This window comes from Seriola dumerili, unplaced genomic scaffold (genome assembly GCF_002260705.1).
Source record: "Seriola dumerili isolate Sdu_G_001 unplaced genomic scaffold, Sdu_1.0 BDQW01000066.1, whole genome shotgun sequence".
Lineage (NCBI taxonomy): Eukaryota > Metazoa > Chordata > Actinopteri > Carangiformes > Carangidae > Seriola > Seriola dumerili.
Window position 1 is genome coordinate 79,821 of NW_019174321.1, and position 21,242 is coordinate 101,062.

The 21,242-nt window shown below is 42.3% G+C and overlaps 1 protein-coding gene across 2 annotated transcripts in view; it reads right to left on the reverse strand.

Annotated features, from left to right (window-relative positions):
* Positions 1–21,242, reverse strand: part of LOC111219368 (semaphorin-3D-like) — a 91,954-nt gene that overhangs the window by 35,934 nt on the left and 34,778 nt on the right. For both annotated transcript variants that reach the window (XM_022742004.1, XM_022742005.1), the window contains exon 2: positions 18,570–18,809. In XM_022742004.1, coding sequence (XP_022597725.1) covers positions 18,570–18,729 — 160 coding nt within the window. In that variant the 5' untranslated portion in view covers positions 18,730–18,809. The remainder of the gene's footprint in view (positions 1–18,569; positions 18,810–21,242) is intronic.

Below are 21,242 nucleotides of genomic sequence, written 5' to 3' on the forward strand. Positions count from 1 at the left end.
TTGCACATAAACTCCCAGTGGATGTGAATATATCTTATTTTTTCTTCTTCTTTAAGTGCACACATTTGCTGTTGACACTAATAGCAAACATCTCATATTATCCACCCACATGAAGCATCGAGGTAAAACACGATATAATTCACTTCAGTAACGGAGGAGCAGCAGACAGAGGCGGGAAAGTGAAGATATGGAGCGCGGCGGTGCAGACAGCAGCGCCGCCATCTCCACGACGACCTGTTCCAGAGTGAAAGTACAAATGTGAGATCTGTCCCGAGCCTTTTAAAAGACTGTAAGACACCAAGTGTGTTCAGTGTTTCTCCTCTGAGGCCCTTATCATTACATAAACATAAATGACATTCAAGTGAAAAAAAAGTTATGATTTGGGAATTTAAGGTGATATTTTAATAAGTTTAGTTTATTTGACTCCTGAATTGTGATAATTATTATTATTTAGTTGATCATTTACACGTGTATATGGTTATACTGACTGCTCCTGATGCTGTGAGTGGAGTAAAGTTAGACTTAAACACTTCCACCTCATTCTGCCTGTCGGGGAAACTAACTACCCCCCCCCCCCTTCAGCTCAGACTCTGAAGTGAAGCTCACACCTACGTCTCCTCCTGCTCCTGCTCCTCCTGCTCCTGCTCCTCCTCCTCCTCCTGCTCCTGCTCCTCCTCCTCCTGCTCCTGCTCCTGCTCCTCCTCCTGCTCCTGCTCCTGCTCCTCCTCCTGCTCCTGCTCCTCCTCCTGCTCCTGCTCCTGCTCCTCCTCCTGCTCCTGCTCCTGCTCCTGCTCCTCCTCCTCCTCCTGCTCCTGCTCCTGCTCCTGCTCCTGCTCCTCCTCCTGCTCCTGCTCCTGCTCCTCCTCCTCCTCCTCCTGCTCCTGCTCCTGCTCTGTTTTCCCGGTTATAAGATCGAGGTTTAGGGTAACACATAATTCCTGCCGAGGTCTGAAACTGAACCCCTGTGTTTGTTATTCCAGTGAACTCAGGTAGCCATGTCTCCCTTCTTCTCTTCTTCTCCTCTCAGTTTATTTGACAGCGCTGCCAGGACACATCCGGACAGAACCACCTCCACGTCCAGATCAACATCTACCTGCCTCAGTGTGATCGCAGTCCTCTGACTGAGACTCAAGACTTTAGTTTTGTGGTTTTTAAAATTGTATTTCATCATTTCATAGTTGACTTTCTGCCTCATTTGTGTCTTTATTTTGTATAAATTCAACTAATTTATCAACGTTTTCTTATTTAAATCCTGTTAAACACGTTGTCTTTTATACAAATGAAGTTTCTTGTTAGTTTATTCAGCTCTGGGGCCAGACTGAAACGCTAGCTGCTACGTGCTAGCGGCTAACTACGGTCCAGATGTTCTCATGTTTCTGTTGCGGTCAGTCTGCGGCGACGTGCTGTGTAAATAAAATTTGACTGATTGAAGCTTGGCGATGGTCCACTTTGCAGGACTGCTCAGGTTTCAGCCCCCTTCCTGGTCTGGGTGGTACGGGCCGTGTTTGTTTTTCATAGCGGATCCAGTAGCGGGAAAGCTGGCCGACCCCGGGATGAAGGACGTCGGCCATTGTGGGTCAGCGGGCGTAAACGCCACAGTATCAATAACTTACAAGACGTGAGGAACTGAACCCCTCAAGTGTTTGACCCTCTTTTCTTCTGTAACGTCTGTAGCTGCTTCCTGGATCGTCCCGTGCTTCTGCATAAACACACACTTTGATGTCCTCCGCAACGTTCTTTAAAATACAGGCGTCTGTTTTCATCAGTCGTCTCACTTCTGCCGCTTCGTCTTGTGCCAGTTTTTCGTCATCGCTTCATTCTCAGGGACGATATCCGTCTCAACAAGCTGAGGGACGCTGAGGGATTTCTTCTCCTCTGCTTGTTCATTAGTCTGTCACATTTACTCAACACAAACTAAAAACTGTATGAAACAGAAGAAGCTTTAGGACTGGTGGCTGGTGGTCTGTGTCTGACTTCAGCTTTCCCTTCGACATAAAAAGATTATCCAAGTCCACTATGAGCCGGTTAACATTCCTAATTTATTTACACACATAAGTATTTATTTTATTGTTGCAATCATTCTGTACTTTTGACTGAACAGAAAAAGGTTTAACTGAGGTCTGAGGACATTTCCTCGATTTCTACATTATTTCTTATTCACCTTTCAAAGGATACTTGCATATAAGATAATACCCAAGTGTTTTATGTGATGTGCAAAGAGAAATTCTTCAAATATCTTGTGAAAACAAACTTTTACTGATGTGGATGAATTGATTTGCTGCTTGAAATGGGTTCACCAAAGTGTATGGGTTCATAAAAATAGAGCAATATATTAGTACTACGCTGTAATATCACAAAGACGTTAATAGAAACATCCATGGACCTCAGAGTGCTGCAAGTTTCAGACGAAGCTCACTCTCTCTGGACTCGTTCAGCCTGCGATGCATCAACCCGACAGCAGAGAACTAAGCGTTACTTCACATCTTTCTTTTAAAAGTTGCACTTGAACGCACCACCGAGGGCTGCAGCTGAGGACCAGCTGTCCGCAAAAACACGCACACACATGTTCTCAGCCCGAATGAGCCGAAATGACCCGACCGCAGTGTGTGTTCCTGATCCAGAGAACATCCCAGAACATCCCCGACCGCAGAGCAGGGGCTGCGTGTCGGCGTCTTCCAGCGCGACACACATCAGTCATGTGACCAGAACGTACACTTCCATCTACGTCCCTGGCCAACGCAGCAATGCAGCGCTACATGACTTTGCTTTGTGTTGCAGGAGAAGAGGAGCAAGGGCTGTTACCACGGGATTCTGCCTTTGCTTTTGGATGAGGAAAAAACAATATGGCGGAAAACAAACAAACAAGAAACATTTGGACACACACCGGTAAAAGCTTCAGGCCCGGTGATGTTCACCAGCAGTCTTTCTTCTCCTAAAACCACTCATCTCCCCTCTTCGTGGAGTCCATTCTGCCCCCCCCACAGGTCCCCCCATCTCCAACCCTCTCTGGTTCCAGATTTCTCCTTTATGTCCCCTCATTACCTCCCTCTCTCCTCTCCTGCCCCCCCACCGTCTCCTCCTCTCAGACCTCTGATGTCTGATCCACTGTAGGAAACTACAGGAACAAAGACAGTCGGCCTCCTCTCTTCTCTCAGCTCCAGAGCTCTCGGCTCTCCACATGCTTTCTTCTTCTTCACTTCCACTTTACTTTGAAAAATACTCACTACGGTTACAGTTGTTATCAACAGTGGTTTTCAAAGTGAAGGGACCACACACACACACACACACACACACACACACACACACACACACACACACACACACACGCACATTCAATAGTTATGAAGCTATAAGAATCAATTAAATTCAAGTCAGTGTAAAACTGAACTCACATTAACTCAAGAGCAAAGTGTCATTTACAAACAAGCAAATTGCAGCAGGAACTTTTGTTTTGAAGGAAATATAATTGTGACTGGATTCAATTTTCTATCAATTTAACGAGGAAATTTTTGTATTTGATGAGTCGCAAATACACTGACGCTAAAAAATGTTTCTCCGCCCCAAAACATTTGATCTCGCAGAACAACATCCATCTGCTCAGTGACTGCTAATGATTCTGTTGAGACTCTCACGGCTCCTGGTTCAGGTCTGGGAGAGAGATCCTGGTTCTGGTTTAATCCAGAGCAAGTTCGTGTGACTTCAGGCACGACTTCTTCATTTAAACCTGAACCACCATCTTTCTCCAACCTTTCCCAAAGAGCTGCTGCTGTCTAAACATAGCGCTTCATTTGTTTTATTCATTTTAATTGGTTCAGGCATCGAGCTGTTTTAAATCTCCACTCCCTGAAAACTGTGGACGGAGGCAGAGCAGACGGTTGGTGTTCACATCTGCAGGATTATACAATATGGAGAGAATGATTTTTCTTCTTTAAGTGGGAGAGAGAGAGAAAGAAAACGGACGAGGAGAGGAATCATCTGAGCGACAGAGAAGGATCACGTCTCTTTACATGTCAGCGAGTGCCTCCATTTCTCCCTCCACAGTCTCCAGCTCAGACAGCAGTGATATCACACACACACACACACACACACACACACACACACACACACACACACGCTAATCGTTGTAATTGTTTACGCTGAATCTTGGCCTCAGTTCATTCCCCTCTGTGCTGCGTCCAAGAGTTTCCGTGGGTATGTGTGTGTGTATATGTGTGTGTGTGTGTGTGTGTGTGTGTGTGTGTGTGTGTGTGTATGAAATGATTTTGACAGTAATTCCTTTTTCATTATGATAATTTATCTCCAGATATCTGGGATCCTCCCCACGTCGAGACATCAACATCACTTTTCATATCCTCTTCACGTCTCTGCTCGACTCGAAGCTCTAAATCACAGTTAAAGAGTTTCCCTCTGAACCTTGACACAGATAACTGCGGGCGGTTCATATATCAAGTTTCAGGATTTCGGAGGAGACTTTTTTAAAAACGTGGCAACCCTCTCCAGACGGATGGCTAAAATAACTCCAGCAGCAATTATCTCACCGGGCAGGTCACATTTATTTACCCTTAATTAAAGCTGCCAGCCTGACTGATGTCAGGAGCCATGATGGGGCTCGTTGGCACTTTAACACAGAGACGCACTGACTCTGAGTCTGTGAGTCCTGATGACCCGGGTCTGTTTGTCAGCTCGTGAGAAGATGTTTTTCTAATGTGAAGTGAACTGTTTACTTTCTTTTTTTTTTTATATATAAACCTTAACTGGATTGTTTTAGCTTCCTCATCCCAAACACAACCCTCAGCCTCACCCTTATTTGGCTTTTAGTCGGATAAACTCTTGTCTTGTTTAGTTCATGCACTTGTTTAAGAATTCTTTTAAAATGTCATGTTTAATAACAAGTCAATTTTTAGACTTTTTTTTAATTGTTTTTACTACATACAAAATAAAAAAAAAATCCTACTCAATATTCCAGATGCAAGAAAAAGAAAATCTTACAGCTGCACGAATCAATATCTTATATAAACGATGTGTGACGTAAAAGGAGACAAACCCCACAGAGAATTCGTTGGTGAACGTGTTGTGGAGCATTTAGCAGCTTAAGAGCCAAATATTCTTCTCAGGAGCTGGTGGAGACCAAACACAGAGCTAAAAGAGAGGGAATACAAGATGTGGCAAATAGATGCTGACGTTGTCGTTGTCTGCTGAATGTCTAACGAGGTGACTTTCCAAGGGGTGATAATATGTCTGTGATCCCAGAGCGGGATCTGTAAGAGCTGCAGTGGATGCAGCGGACGAAACAGGAAGAAAGGAAAAGCTGCGAGCGGGATTCAAAGAGCTGACATCAAGAATGTGTGTGACACGACATCTCGGGCTGCTGAGACCAAAGCACACTGAGCTTCACACGGAGATCCAGAGATTCCTCTTCCATTGTATGAATATGTTCTCTGTTTTCTGTTTTCTGTTCCTTGTGGTTGTATGAGACGGAGAACACGCACGAGGTCCAGCACAAAGCTGCAGTGTGGCCTCCGGCTCTGAATCACATCACACGGACGAGCGGCGCTTTATGTTCACATCTTCTACACATGAAGGACGAGCTTCCTGCTGTCGCATCACTGTCTCTAAAACCCCCTGCCAAATATCATTTCTGTTTGTTTAAACTGATTTAAGCTCGTCAGTCCGCTCATCTTCTACAATCCTTTATTCCTCAGAAGATTTCACCTGCTGCAGTTGAAGAAACTGAATAATGATAATAATAATAATAATAATATTCAAGGTGTCCTTTCAGTCTGCTTCACACTAAACTTCTGCTCCAGGAAGTTTGATCTCAAAGACGTTTATTTATCTTCATTGGAAAAGCCTCTGTTCATGGTTTCATCTTACAGGTTTTAAAGACAAGAAGAAAAAGACTTTTCTCTATTTTTGCCAGTTCTCTTGCTCCATCAAACACAGATTTAACAATAAAGGCCAAAATGAATAATATTGCGACAGTATTAAAACACTGCAGTCCTATTGATTTTGATTTAATGGTGAACTCATGCATAAATCGAACCTGCAACAAAACCATCAGAAATAATCCAACCGTCCTCAGCTCAAACTGCTTTCCTCTTATAACTGACTTTATGAATTTGTATAATTATGCAGTAAAAATGCAAATATGGGTTTATACCTTATGTATTCATTAATAACCACCAACTCCTGTGACCTCCAGGCGTCCAGCTCCCACTCATATCTCTTCATCTCCAACACAATACAGTTTTGCTCATTTCCCAAACTTCAACAATAGTCTTCCTTCAGCCCATTGTGGCTGATTCATATCTAGACACTGTGAAGTATCTGTCCTCTGATTGGTCCCTGAGCTCACTCTCTCTTAGATTTCACCCACAAGATTAGACTGAACTTCGAGACTCTGACAGACACCGACAGAAAACAAAAAAAACCCCACACGGCTTTTATTTAATTTACTAAGACAGAGACTAAATTCAAACCTTGACCTTTGACCTGGTTGGGCCACAAAGAAAGACACACTAGCATGAACCCTTGTGTGAGTCGCAGTCTGATTTACTGTCAGAGAACAAATCAATCGCTTCGCTTCCAAAACATCAACCTCTCCCTGAAACTCAAACCACAAATCATCTTCAGCAGGAAAAAACTTGTTGTGACCAACAAGCTACAACTCATCATGAAACCATTAATCACGCATGAAGGAAAGATGTTCCAGCCCCTCACAGCAAACCTTTGAATCCAGCTTATGAGTTTCTTTTTCCACGTGTCACTTTCTTGCCGCTTTTTTAAATTAACATCCAGAAAAGTTGCCAAACCATAAAGGTACAACTCATCCGATCGTGAGGTAATTAAGTCGTCTAATATTTAATAAATTTGAGGTTCAAAGCCGAGATGAAGCGCCAGGAGGCCGTGACCCACATACGAAGAGAAGATAAATCACAGGCCGGGAGATAATCGATGTGTCAGAGCCTCAGAAAGCAGAAACTCAGGAGATACAGAGGAAACGTGATTCATCTCAGCAGGATCGCTGCAAACACAAAGACCAAACTTCCTTCTTTACTTCATAAACTGCGTCTTTAAACGTGAACCGGGGCGCGGTAGCAGCATCGACACTTGTAATTAAGTGAAAACATGAAAGGATGCGAGTTTTACTTTATAAGGTGTTGCATGTGTGACAATGTGTTCCTCAGAATGGGGACCATATTTCCCATAAAACCCCCGGTGCTTCCTTCCTGTCGCAGGGAAGATGTTGCTACTCTCCTCCCTCCGACGTCGCTCTGCGTGTACATTTGTTTTTAATAAGCAAGAGGATGGAGGAAGGCCAGCGACTGTTATGGCTGATGCATACTGATGAGGAACTCAGAGCAGAGCAGCTGGAATCAATTCCTCATGTACAATAGTCCCACGGATGTCCTGCAACCACAGCGCAGAGTTATGTTATCTAAGTACAATTATTAGTATTTTCCACTTTCTGCTACTTTATACTTCTACTCCACAACAGTTCTGAGGGAAATAATGTAATTTTTGACATCAATATATTTGTTGGATATCTTTAATTACTAATTATTCTGTAGATTCCAGTTATTTAAAGGTGCTATATGTAAGTTTTTGCTATTGCTACATAGCTAACGTTAGCATTAACAGCTGTTTACTTTAAATGTTGCAAGTATATATATATATATATATAAAAACATAAATATGTAAACAGTTATCTGTATAAACAATGTAAATATAACTGAATATAACTAATTAACTAAATGAATTAACATCTAAACCTTACATTAGTGATGCTTTCCACCACTGGAGACAGCTGTAAAGGAATGAAGTTAGATATGAAGTTAGTTAACTATTTACATATTTATGTTTATACAATTATTATTTACATATTTACAAGTTCAAATATTTACCATGTGCATCTTTAAAAACAGTCGCGGTAACCTCAGTCTAAGTCCTCCTCATCTCTGATTGGCTAGTTTAGCGACTTGAAACAGGAAGTGTTGTTGCTGTGAAGCGGGGACGAGTTGAATCCGTCTCCATCCCGCTGTTTCTTTTATCGAAAGTGATCCATAACCGTCAAACCGTTACCGTGTTTTTCTATCGCTTCTCTTCTTCCACTGAGGTTAGCATGCTAACCAGCTAGCCCCGGCCCGTTCCAGCCTGTCTCGCTGTACTCTCTGATAGCGACTCACTGTAGCCTCAGTCTGCTCTGGAGACGTAGCCTCGGATACAATAATATAAATCATTCAGAGATGGATTATTCTGCTTCTCTTTTGGAACCTGGTAATATTTGCTAATAATTTATTTTTTCTTACGTAAAAAGTCCCGAGTACTTCAAGATTACACTTCATGCTTCCTGAGCTGCTGCTGCTGGACTCTGACAACTGATAATTTTGTCAGTAAAGTAACGCAACACTGCTCTGGATATTAAAAAACCAGCGCATCAATAATTCGTGTGTGTTATTGTTATGAAAGCAGATGCAGAACAGAAATGTTTCTGATGTCTTCCGCTGTCACGCTGAGCGAACGCTGAGGAAGATTTGTGGGAACAAAGTGATTCAGCTCGGAGCTTTAAGAGCGAGAGCTGGTAGAAATACTTTACCTTCCACAGCAGGTGACATTAATCACATATATTGCCCGCGTGCTTTAGATAAACTGCAGGCTGCACTCTGAGAAAAATGCTGTTCAGAAAAATGTACATACAAGGAAAAGACGAGAGGGAGGAAACCAGAAGGAGGAGAACATCGTGTATTAAGGAGGAGAGCGTGCTGCGCTTATCTAAAGACTGTGTTTTTAATCTCCTCTCGTCCCAACAACGGCAACTTTCTGAAGCAAAGATTCGCACAATTTACTGAGAATTTACTCAGAAATATGGACGACAGATTTGGTGAATTCAGCTTCCAGTATTAAAACATCTTTTCCACAATAAAAAACCAGATCACACAGCCACATTTCTATCATTCCTCCTCTGAAGGAAAGTCGAACGCAGGCCTGGGACTGTGTGTGTGTGTGTGTGTGTGTGTGTGTGTGTGTGTGTGTGTGTGTTTTTAAAGGAGAAATGAGGACAGATTTTTTTACTGGTCCTCGGGGACTTCCTGTCTCTTGCCACAGGGCCACACTGGAATAATCCTCTTTTTTCTTTTTTCTTTTCTTTTTTCCTTTCTCACAAGAAGCAGCGGAGAGGTTGATGAACCTCATTAACTGACATCACTGCAGGAATGTGGCCTGGACGTTATACGCGTCCGCGGCTCGTACTGATCCGTTAACTCCTGGTTACTGGCTCAGTGTCGTGACGGATCGCAGGTGATGTCACAGGCTCCGTTTCCCTTCTCAAAGGAAAACCTCTGGGGTTTGGGAAGTATGTGGGTTTTTTTTATTGACTTGCTGAGGGTTAGATAAGAAAATTAATATCAACTTCATCTCCGTGTGTTCAGCACATAAACTTGTCCATGGTATATGAGATTGGTCCGATAAAACGGGGGGAAAAAAAGGAGCTTGTTTCACATGTTGCATCTTATTTACTGGGAAGTTTGACGTTAAGAATCTTGCAAGAACAAAGAACGAGATCTCCTACTTTTTTCTGTGGGGGTTCGCTCATGTGAGTGTTTCACATGTGAGTAAATCACTGATTTCTGCCTCATGAATGACACCTGACGCTTGTGACATTAGATCTGATGGATTAAAACAATAGCTGTTCTGCTTCAGTTTGCGTGTTTGTTTTATTCTGGAAATAATTAGCTAAATAGAAGAAAAAGACTTTCACATTGTGAAGCTTCAGGTCCTGCTTTTTGCTTTTGTTTTGTTCAAGAGTAAATTCTGAGTAAGTGGAAATTGGTGCCACGTGCATCAAACAACTTGTAAATGTGGAGCTGTTAAAATGCACCTTTCATGCAGCTATTGGCCATTTCCCACTGCTTAAACTATTTATGCTAAGCTAAAGTTAATGTAATTTTACGTTCTTGCTGCTGTAAACAAACTTGTGAGATTTGGACTTGGTTTCATTTGTGACTGATGATTTTTAATTATACGTCTTTTAATTATCTGTTTCTATGAGTCAGACTCTCTAGAAACCATATCGTTTTTCATGGCCTGAAGCTCTTGTCTAATATCATCAAGAGGCTGCTCATACTTTCCATGTTTTGCAAGAATAAAGTTCTAACTGTGCAACATGAGCTTTTACACACACACACACACACACACACACACACACACAGACAAAGACACTCTCGCATTACAAACTTTGAAGGAGGTTGAAGTGTTACAGAGTGTTTGGTAAACACCAGCAGTGAAACAGTGAGGTGTCAAGGTAAGTCAAGCAGAACAGGGTGTGTGTGTGTGTGTGTGTGTGTGTGCGCCCCTCCCCTCCCTGTTCCTGCTGAACTCACAGACGAGCATCAGAAAGTGAAAAAAAACTGAGACTTCTGACCCCAAAACCAAAACCGACAGTGTGAGAACTACAACGTATAAAAGCCTCCCTTCAGGTAATCATGGGAAAGCGTGTGTGTGTGTGTGCGTGTGTGTGTGTGTGTGTGTGTGTGTGTGTGTGTGTGTGTGTGATGTAAGCCCTGCTATCAGCACATGTAGCTCATCTAACTACAAGCTTTAATCTGCTGTTATCTGTAACCACCGTCTCTTATCTGGTAACGAGTTAAAGATCGAGGGCGTCTGTCAGCTGCCCACTGTGCGACGTTAACCAGTGCCAGTGTGTGTGTGTCTGTGTGTCTGTGTGTGTGTGTGTGTGTGTGTCTGCACATCCCCCTCACTCTCTCTCTCTCTCTCTCTCTCTCTCTCTCCATCTGGTGTGTAACACTCACAGAACAAACCACATAATCGAGAGTAAACAACCAAATCCAATCTAATCCAACAATTATAATAAAAATAATGAATAAAATAATCACACGAACAAATAAAGGTTGGACACTCTCCTGGGATCTTTCATATAAAGTTCATTTCTTGTGTTTTACTTCATAAATGAGTAAATTAACTTAATAAATTCAACCATATTCAAACATATAATCATGATTTCAAGACTTTGTTGCAAATGTTTCACAATAAAAGCCCTGTTAAGAAATGAGGGGTTTCTTTCGGCTAGAGGGGCTTTTAATTTGAAATGATAACAGGAAGTGTTGAGTTTGTATTAACACTGTAATGTAATAATTTTAACATAGTAAACGGGGGGGAGATCAACACGAGGCTTCTCACCAAAATATGATTCAAACAAACAGAGGGAATTAGAAATAAAGGCCTGTTACCTTCTGCACACACACACACACACACACACACACACACACACACACACACACAGTTGTATTTAACAGCAGTCCACCCTCTCTGACCTCCTCTCTATTCCTTCACTGCTCTGTTTCGTCTCAGGTGGTTGACAGGTTCATTAACCTCAGGAAACTCTTCAACCCACGTGTCATCCCTCCCTCTCTCCCTCCCTCCCTCACCCCTTCCTTCCTTCCTTCCTTCCTTCCTTGTGGCAAGCTCTTCTTTCCTTCACCTTACCCTTCAAAAACCCACTGTCTCCTCCTCTCTCGCCTCCTTTCCTCCCTCCTCACATCTTTTCCTCCTCTTCTTTCCTTTCTGTTTTGCTTTTTGTCATCTCTCCCCTCGTCTGCTCCTAAATCTACTCGCTATAATCACAGCGGGGTCAAAGGTCAGGGTTCAACGCATGACACCTCACGGTACGGGTAACGCTTCCTGGGAGGCTGAAAACACACACACATTCGCGCACACACACACGCGCGCACACACACACACACACACACACACACACACACACACAGGTCACGTTACAGTAAGTATGTGACCTTTCTCCATTTTTCGTTCTCTTTTCGTTTCTCTCTCTGACACACACTGACACACACACACACGCACACACACACACACACACACACACACACACACACACACACACACACACACACAGACCACCTTGACTCCATACTTAGTTTGGGGTTTTGTAGTTGTCATCAGTGCGAGTGAATGAAATCAGTTTTGACAGATTCCCTGCAGCAACACATGAAATGTTTATTGAATAATGAGAAGAAGGACAAATATGGCGACAACACACCTTGGAATGAACTGCATGTGTGCTGCAGATGTGTGTGTGTGAGTGAGTGTGTGTGTGTGTGTGTGTGTGTAGGCAGCTGTCAAAATGATAATTGGATGTTTGTACGTACACCGATACCAGGTCATGTTTTTATATCTGTCTGAGTGACCAGCTATCAAAATAATGGCTGTGTGTGTGTGTGTGTGTGTGTGTGTGTATGTGACACTGAGATAACACACAGTTTGGGTTCTGTACTGTCACAGCTATCACTTTGTGCTTCTAGGTGTGTGTGTGTGTGTGTGTGTGTGTGTGTGTGTGTGTGTGTGTGTGTGTTTTAAAAATTTCCCATCCCACAGTTCCACATGAGGTCAGTGTGTTTTTGTTGGATTTTTTCCATGTGAGCGTCAAAAACCAACAGCAGGACGAACTCATGTCAGAGAAGTCGAATCTGCTCTAAACCAACACAGTCATCCATCCCAGGAACAATAAACCAGTCACACACACACACACACACACACACACACACACACACACACACACACACGTACGCACACGCACACACACTCATTCCTCATTCATATACATTTGACTTCAGGAAACATCGTCTAAATACACAACACTCTTGTGTCCATCCTGGAGTCAGACTGAGAGAAAAACCATTCTCAACCTGAAATGCTGCTTGGCGTTGGTTTAACTCGCCTAGAGCACCGGGCGGGTGGAGCTCTGACACACAGCACACAAGATTTCCCAACTGCTGGAAAGTATCCGCCAGGTGATATTCATCTAAACTGGTCTGATTCAAACTGCTGCAGCCCGACACACACCACATACATTTATATTTACACCACAGCTCAGCTGATGTCGAACCAAAGCTTTCACGCTATTCAACCACAGACTGTAAATAAAGATGGACGCAGCCTCCGTGACGTCACCCACAGGTTTCTAAAGAGCGGTTTTGAAGCTCAAAGTGAGCTGCTTCACCGCCGCCATCTGGGCTGTGTCTGACTCCGCCCCCTAACTCCCAAAAATGGGCAAAGAGGAGGAGCCGCAACTTCTGTGCAAGCATACGCTCACCCACCTGTCACTCAAAGAGGCCNGTCAAAGTGAGCTGCTCCACCGCCGCCATCTTGGCTGTGTCTGACTCCATAACTTTAATCCGTAATAAAATGTAAACAGGTGAGTTATATAAACAGTTAACTATAGAGACCGAAACAGTTTGTGCACCAGGCTGTAAACATGTTTATTTCTGTTTTAAAGTCGGACATTTTAACATTGGAGTCTATGGGGATTGACTCACTGTTAAAGCTGGACTCTAGTGGCCATTAGAGGAACTGCAGGTTTTAGCACTTCCATGTTAAGCTTCATTTTTTTCAGCCCTGGGAGGTTTCCGCTTGCATTCAACTTATCTAGAGCGCCAGTAAAAAGCAGGAAATGCAGTGAACAAACTCCAGGGGGGACCTTTAACAGGGCTGTGTGTTTGGATGGAACTGAATATGAACAGCTACGATGCTGAAAAAAAAACAAAAAGTCACAGATCAGTGTGTGTGTGTGTGTGTGTGTGATTTTAAAATCCTCCGGCCTCTCCTATCTCGTCCCAGTGAAAGTTAAAATCAGCTGTTTGTGCGGGGTTTTTAAGTCACTAATGTAATTTCAGGTAGGGCAAAAATTTACAGATGCTACCAAAATCTACAACGGCAGGAAATCGAATTAGTGCGTATTGTGAGAGAAGCAGATGTGCAGGTGGAAGTGCAGGTCATGAGACACAGATTAGGAAAATAAAAGTTTGGACAAACTACATCTGTCAGGACATTTGCCTTATTTGATTTGGCAGCTTTACGACTCAACCGAGGGCAAAGAGTCTGTCAGCACCACGGTGAAGTTTCAGGGCTGTAGTTTCATCTGGATCAAAGGATGCTGGGAAATGTATTTCCATTATTTCAGGCCTGAGATCTACATTAAACCAGATGCAAGTGCACCTGCATGTTTCCCTGAGTGATCATGTTCATATTCGTGATTTTAATATGCGAGGTTGACACGCAGAAGAAAGAGAGAGAGAGAGTGTGTATGTGTGTGTGTGTGTGTGTGTGTGTGTGTGTGTGAGAGAGCCAAAACCAGCATGTATCAACGTGTGTGTGAGACCAAGGCAGGGCCGATGAATGTTTGGCAGTGTGTGTTCTCCAGAAGCCAGAAGATAATAGAGAGCAGACTGTATACACACACACACACACACACACACACACACACACACCCACACAAACTCTTTCAAACAGATCCCTCCATCTTTTGTCTTGCTCTCTGATTTGTCGGTTTACTTTTGGCCAATGAAGTGTGCAAATATACAGTACACACCTACACCTACACCCACACACACACACACACACACACACACACACCCACACACACACACACACACACCCCTGGTCAGGTTAAAGGCTAACAGAGTGTGTCTCCCTGCAGGATGAGGGTTGGTCTCTCTGGATTCCTGCTCAGGTCACACAGTGGGTCAGCAGTGACGCACACTCTCTCTTTCTGTGTGTGTGTGTGTGTGTGTGTGTGTGTGTGTGTGTGTGTGTTCACTGGCCCTGAAGCTCCTGTCTGAGTATCTGCCTTATAAAATATTAACAGTCTCTTTACTGTTGATCCTGCAGCTACAAACGCAGCAAGAGAACCTCGTCTGACTTCATTAACTGGAGTTCACGGCTTCACTTTACTGCCACGGAAAACCACTGTGCTGCTACTGTTAGACACAGACACACACACACACACACACACACACACACACACACACACACACACACACACACTTGGATACAGAAATTGAGATTTCCTCCAGAATGAGACACTAAGTATTTATGGAAAATGAGCGTAAAAAGAAGTCACCTGCTCCGGAGGTAAAACAAGCATCGGTACAAAACTATAAATCAATACAATTGTCACATGATCTGTTGTTAATATAATACAACTATATTTGTTGGAGCTGCTTTGAGCACATAACTTCTCCGCTGCCACTTGGAGCGGCCAGGGGATGATGTTTTCCAAGATTTCATATTGGAAAAAAACTCTTCAGCTGGAGTCAGTTACAGAATCCGCTGAATGACCTGAGGCTGGAAATACAGTTGTTAAAGCAAAGGTCTGCTTCTGCGACAAGGCTAAACTAAAAGGTAGTTTTTACTCAGGGCTCTCAACCAAAACTCACTGTTTTCATCAGCAACATGTGTATCATTTTTAAAGTTCATATCCTGACATTTTTTCCACCACAAAAAGCGAAAAACTGGGTCTGGAAGCTCATCTCCTCTTACTTCCTGGATCAGGCCTTGAGCCCCGCCCACCACCTGCTGGCTCCAGGTGGAAAGGTGAAAGAGCAGAGAGTATGAAGATGGTTAGAGGAGGAAACATCAGAGAGACTCAGCCACATGTTTGAGCCTCAGTCAGACCCAGACTCAGAGGAGGAGTCTGAGACCAGAACCAGAGACTAGCAGACGGATCAGCACAGTTAGCATGGTTAGCATCTTTTATTTGTTTATGTTGTTTGTTAGCTTGTATCTGGCAGAGGCTGACACAGTGTTAGCCATTGTGCTAATGCTAACTCTCTCTCTCTGTACTGACGAGGTTTCAGGTTTATTTAGCCTCCTTCATATCTCTTAATTAAAACCACATTTTCTTCCCTCCATTGTGTCTGCAACATTCACGCCGTGTATGATCCTGTCACGTCATCAGCTGCTACTCCCAAAGCCTCCGCCTTTAACTGTGACACAAAACCCACTTCACTAATTCCATTCATCCGTCCATGTATTCATCCATTCAGTCGGTCAGAGGACTGCTCACTCGACAAACATCTCACTAACAGACCCACAATGAAACCAGCCTGCCCGAACTAATTGCTGCTGGGTAGGAAACTGTTGTTGGCTTTACTGGTGTTGACTGTTGCCAAGAGAGAAGCAAGCATTCGGAAAAAAAAAAGTGTGTTAATGCGACTGGAAGTGGGCAAATGACTTCACTGGTGATTTTAAGTGTGTGTGAAGTGCTCTGCTGTTATTGTAAAGAGCCCATTTTATTTTTATTTTAGATAGTGCTGTGTTTTGTCTGAAATGAGAAAATAAATTTTTTATGATGCAGAATAAAAGTCAATTAAAATCAATGGTCCAAATTTTCTTTGTTCCACTTTCACACGAGAACATAATAGAAGTATTATAATGGGACAGTTTTACACAGTTTTTGAATGTTTGGACATTGATATGTTTTTTTATTATTTTGGTTCTGTACTCTCGCACATTTGATTTACATTTGATTTACATTTGATGCACATTGGAAATCAATATCATGATTATTTCAAGTCTGAATTATGATCAAAGCTCCATATTTTCTTCTTCTTCTGTGTTTTATTTTGAAGTGTTGATCCATCAGAAGATATAAAAACCATTTCAGTGTAGTTTTACATCTCCTCTCTCAGGCTTCTCTCTGCAGCTCTAGTAACAACAGGTCGTTGAGCCAATCAGAAGAGAGGAGGCTCTGAGTCTCTCTTCTGATTGGCTGACTGTTTTCTGACTGATCCAATAAAAATATAGCAGATTTCAGGTAAAAACACTCAGAGAAACCAAATCCTGCAAGGTTTGGATGGTGGGTCCAGGTGGGCGGGGCTTGGTGACTGCTTTGTTGTGACATCACAAAGTTCCAGAAGTCCTGACGGCTGGTTTTAAGGCTCAGTTTCTGAATACAGGCTGTGTGCATTTCTCTGTGGACTGAGGCTTTGATACTTTCACAGTATTAACATAGAAGCTAGACCTGATCTATAATCACACTAAACTAGATAACTTTAAATCTTTGCATTCATAATGAGAGTTTAAATTATTTTTGCTTCCTGTAATTGAGGCTGTTTTTAAGAAGAATGTGATGTGGAGATTAATCAAGATGAAAGGGAACACTATGTTTTCTAAACCTCTGGAGACTGAAGTGAAAAAGTAACTTTCCTTCATATTGGAAGACATCGCCACGGTTACAACATCCTACTGGATCACTTTGAACACTGTGTCAAGGAGACATTACTTCACTGATCTTTATGATACCGTCATAAAGTTCACTCCACATAATACGTCCTCTGAGAAAATGACTTTACCGCTGAAAACCTTAAACTGGACACAGACTTTCCTACGATCAGACATCACAACGGCAGGGAAATAATCCAACACTTCACTTTCATCAGTCCAGATTAGACTGGGAGGAGTTGTTTGTTGAAGTGTCACAAGTTGTGCTGTTAACTGATCGGCACTGAACTTATCAGGAAGGAGAGGAGGTAAAAATATAAAAGACACATGGTCGACGGATGGACCAGTTAATGGCTTAGATTTTCCCCTTTAATCAGCCAAAATAAAAGCACATGAAGCCGAGCACAAACAGCTTGTAAAGCTCCACAATCCACTGACCAAAATTGATCTTAAACGCCCCTCCAATCACTCTGAATGTGTTTACCCACAAGCTCAGAGGGAAGCTGTGACGAATGACATCCATGATTAATGCAGCTGTTTAAATGGACTGTTTGAATGGTTGAAGTTATAGGCAATAAAAAAATACAGTATCTGTTCAAAGAAAAATGTAACTAAATCTGGCGTTGGTCTGTTTGGTGGTTTAGTTTCAACCTCAGAAGAATTCACTTCTAAACCGAGCAGAGTCAACATTAGGTTTCTATTGACTGCGAATCTACTAATAAGGTCTGTTTTGTCTGTGGGGTAACTGGTGCAAAGCTTAAACTAAACTATTTGTGCAAGTTATCTTCACACAGTTCATTTATAAAACCTCAGATTGTCAAACAACCTCCACATGCCCCTCTCGATGTGAAGCCAATCCCAACCACAGTGGACACTGTGTTTGAAGATGGTGCAGAAATACTGGAAAAAAATTCATTTTAAAATCCTTTAAAAAAGTTTCATCTACTTCTTCTCCGTCATTGAAACATGCAGCATCTATCCATACGTAAAGATTCTCTATTTCAAAAGTTTGACTTTTAAGTTTCTTAAGTTGCACGTTGGCCTGTTGGCGTCAGATAAAGTTTAAGTCCAGGCATCTTTATGCTAATGAGCTATGACGCGGCAACCAATCAGAATGTAGATGTGCTCCGCTCTGCAGAACACGACGTGTAAACCTTTGTTCCCATCAAACATTTGTTTCCAGGCACATTGGAGGAGAAGGTGATAATTGTGTTGGCGGGTGTCCCCGTCCTTTACGACGGGACTTAAATAGCACAAAGATGCCGGATGGCGTGTGTTTGCTTTGCAGGCCCTTTAAATAAAGTTTACAAGACCAAGCATTCAGAACAATCTTGCTAGCTGTGTATTTCTTCTACGTCAGAGCGACTGCAGACTTCAACAGCGTCCTTGGCTGGACAACCGGGGCGAATTCTTTCACTCTCACTGTTTTCAGTCTGAAAATACAGTCAAGCTCAAGTGTCCAACTGGAGGAACAATGAAAAACATATTTGTAAGTGGGAAGGGACTTAAAATACTCAGCTATTTGGTCCGTTTCCTACCTGAGTGGGAGAGCTGCAGCCGTGGCCCAGTCTGGCTCCAGGCTTTGGCATCCTGAGCGGTGATGGCGTCTGCAGGCTGCAGCCACAGCAGCGGGAGGAGACACAGCATCAGTATCTGAGGAGACTCCACTCCTCTGGTCCTCACTCCTCCTGCCGTCATCTCTGATTGATCTTCACTGACGTGTGGAGAGAAAGAAGGGAAGAAGGACGAAGCAGCCGGTCACATCACCGTGTGGCTGACTGGAGGGGAAAAAGAGAAACAAGGGAGATGGAGCTGGTGTTAGCATTTAGCTCATAGCACCACTAAGTACACTCTCACACAGCTGCTTCCATGGCTGCAGAGTCAACAAACTTAATGCTTAAACATGATCCTCATCAGTTTTAGACATTGTAACTTGCTAATGGCGCTTAATAAGAAATAACTGAAGTAATTATGACTCCTATTCATATTCTCTCCTCTGGGGATGATGGATTTTATATAAAATGCTGTCCACTACTTCTAATATTTCACAATGATATACCAAGTAGCCAATCTGTAAAAGGCCAGATCAGTTAAAACTTAGTAAAAGTCGATCAGTGTCTGAAATGCAGTAGTAGTCAGATGTCCCAGATTCCAGTGAATAAAGTCAACAGTAAAATATAAAGATGAACTATTGCTGGAATTTCAGATGTTTGAAGGAGACTTGACGTTTACCACCGACTGTGTTTAATGAGAAAACACTGGCTGGAGTTCTCCTGGCGCGCTACAACAACCAAATATCCAGAGGTCCCATTTATGAATCATGCGCTGTACGTGCACGCGCATACACTCAAAAAAAAAGTAAGACAGACAGAACCAGAGAGAGACCAGAGCTCAGGCCAGGACATAAATAACGAGTCATAGTCTTTGGTTATTTAAAAAAGACGGCGTGAGCATTTCCTGTGTGTTTGCAGAGAGAATTTAAACTGTTTAAAAGCCAAGAACAAAAACAGAAAGTGAAGCTTTAACTTGCATCATATGAACTAAATAAAAAAAAAAGATTGTGTGGTAATCAAACACCTGAATAAAACTAAAACAACGTGACGAATCTGACACTCACAGATAATTCAATTCAAATTCCAACTGGGACCAATATGTTGTAGGATTTATGGCTGAGCAGTCCCAGTATGAAGTCTAATTCAATTCACTGCACATTTACAAAACAAACAAACCAGAGAACATAGTTTTCCTTTTTTTTTCTCTACTCATTCCCATATTCCCTCTGAACTTTGCTTGTGTCCTTAGCAAGCCGGCGGACACCTGAATAAATCTCTGGCAGACAGCAGCAGCTACACTGTGTGTGCAGCTACAACATGGTGGCTGTGTTAATGTGGGAATGGAGCTCACAAGGGAAACGGGCCCATTTATCATTTTGCACTGGCTGGCCGACTTTAAGAGTTCAGACTGAGAAATGCAACTGGAAAGTACCTGCTGAGAGAGGGAAGACGGCTAGCTTCTTAGCCAGCTCGAACGCTAACCCTTCATAGAAGACAGAGGACAACATGGTGGGATTATGGGACAAAGAAAAAGGCACCACACCCCAATCAGACGCCCAGACTGACAGGCTTGTGTTGTTCTTTTGTTACTAATGATAATAATAATAATAATAATGACAATAATTCATTTTATTTATAGGCCCCTTTCAAGGCACTCTCACGTTAAAATACACAGTAAAAGACATAAAAAAGCAAGTACAAGGCATAAAATACAGAATAAATTAGAATAAATATAATAGTATAAAATGAATATGATTGCATTGGATCCTAGTGTTGGAGTTAGAAATAATAGGGTTAGAGGTGTGTTGCGTGTTTCGCACCAATACGTGGTCGTTTTTTGTCTCTTTGTGGTTGTTTTGTGTCTTTTTGTAGTTGTTTTGTCTTTTTGTAGTTGTTTTGTATCTCTTCATAGTTGTTTTGTGTCTCTTTGTAGTTGTTTTGCATCTCTTTGTAGTTGTTTTGTGTCTCTTTGTAGTTCTTTTGTTTCTTCATAATTGTTTTGTCTCTTCGCAGTTGTTTTGTCTCTTTGTAGTTGTTTTTTCTCTGTAGTTGTTTATCTCTTCGTAGTTGTTTTGTCTCTTCGTAGTTGTTTTGCATCTTTTGGTTGTTGTTGTTTGATTTATTGCCAACAATCAACTGTTTGAACAGTTACTTCTGGCTCTGGATCAAAGCACAGTTGTCCACTAACGAGGTCGAAACAACAGCCGTGACTGTGAAATTGTTTCAGGTGGGACAGAAAAATGCTTACACGCATCGCTCCAGGAGAAACTGACCATGTTATTGAAGAGACACAAAACAACTACAAAGAGACACAAAACAACTACAAAGAGATGCAAAACAACTACAAAGAGACAAAACAACTACGAAGAGACACAAAAACAACTATGAAGAGATACAAAACAACTACAAAAAGACACAAAACAACTACAAAGAGACAAAACAACTACGAAGAGACACAAAACAACTATGAAGAGATACAAAACAACTACAAAAAGACACAAAACAACTACAAAGAGACAAAAACACTACGAAGAGACACAAAACAACTATGAAGAGACACAAAACAACTATTAAGAGACACAAAACAACTACAAAGAGACACAAAACAACTATGAAGAGACACAAAACAACTATGAAAGAATACAAAACAACTACAAA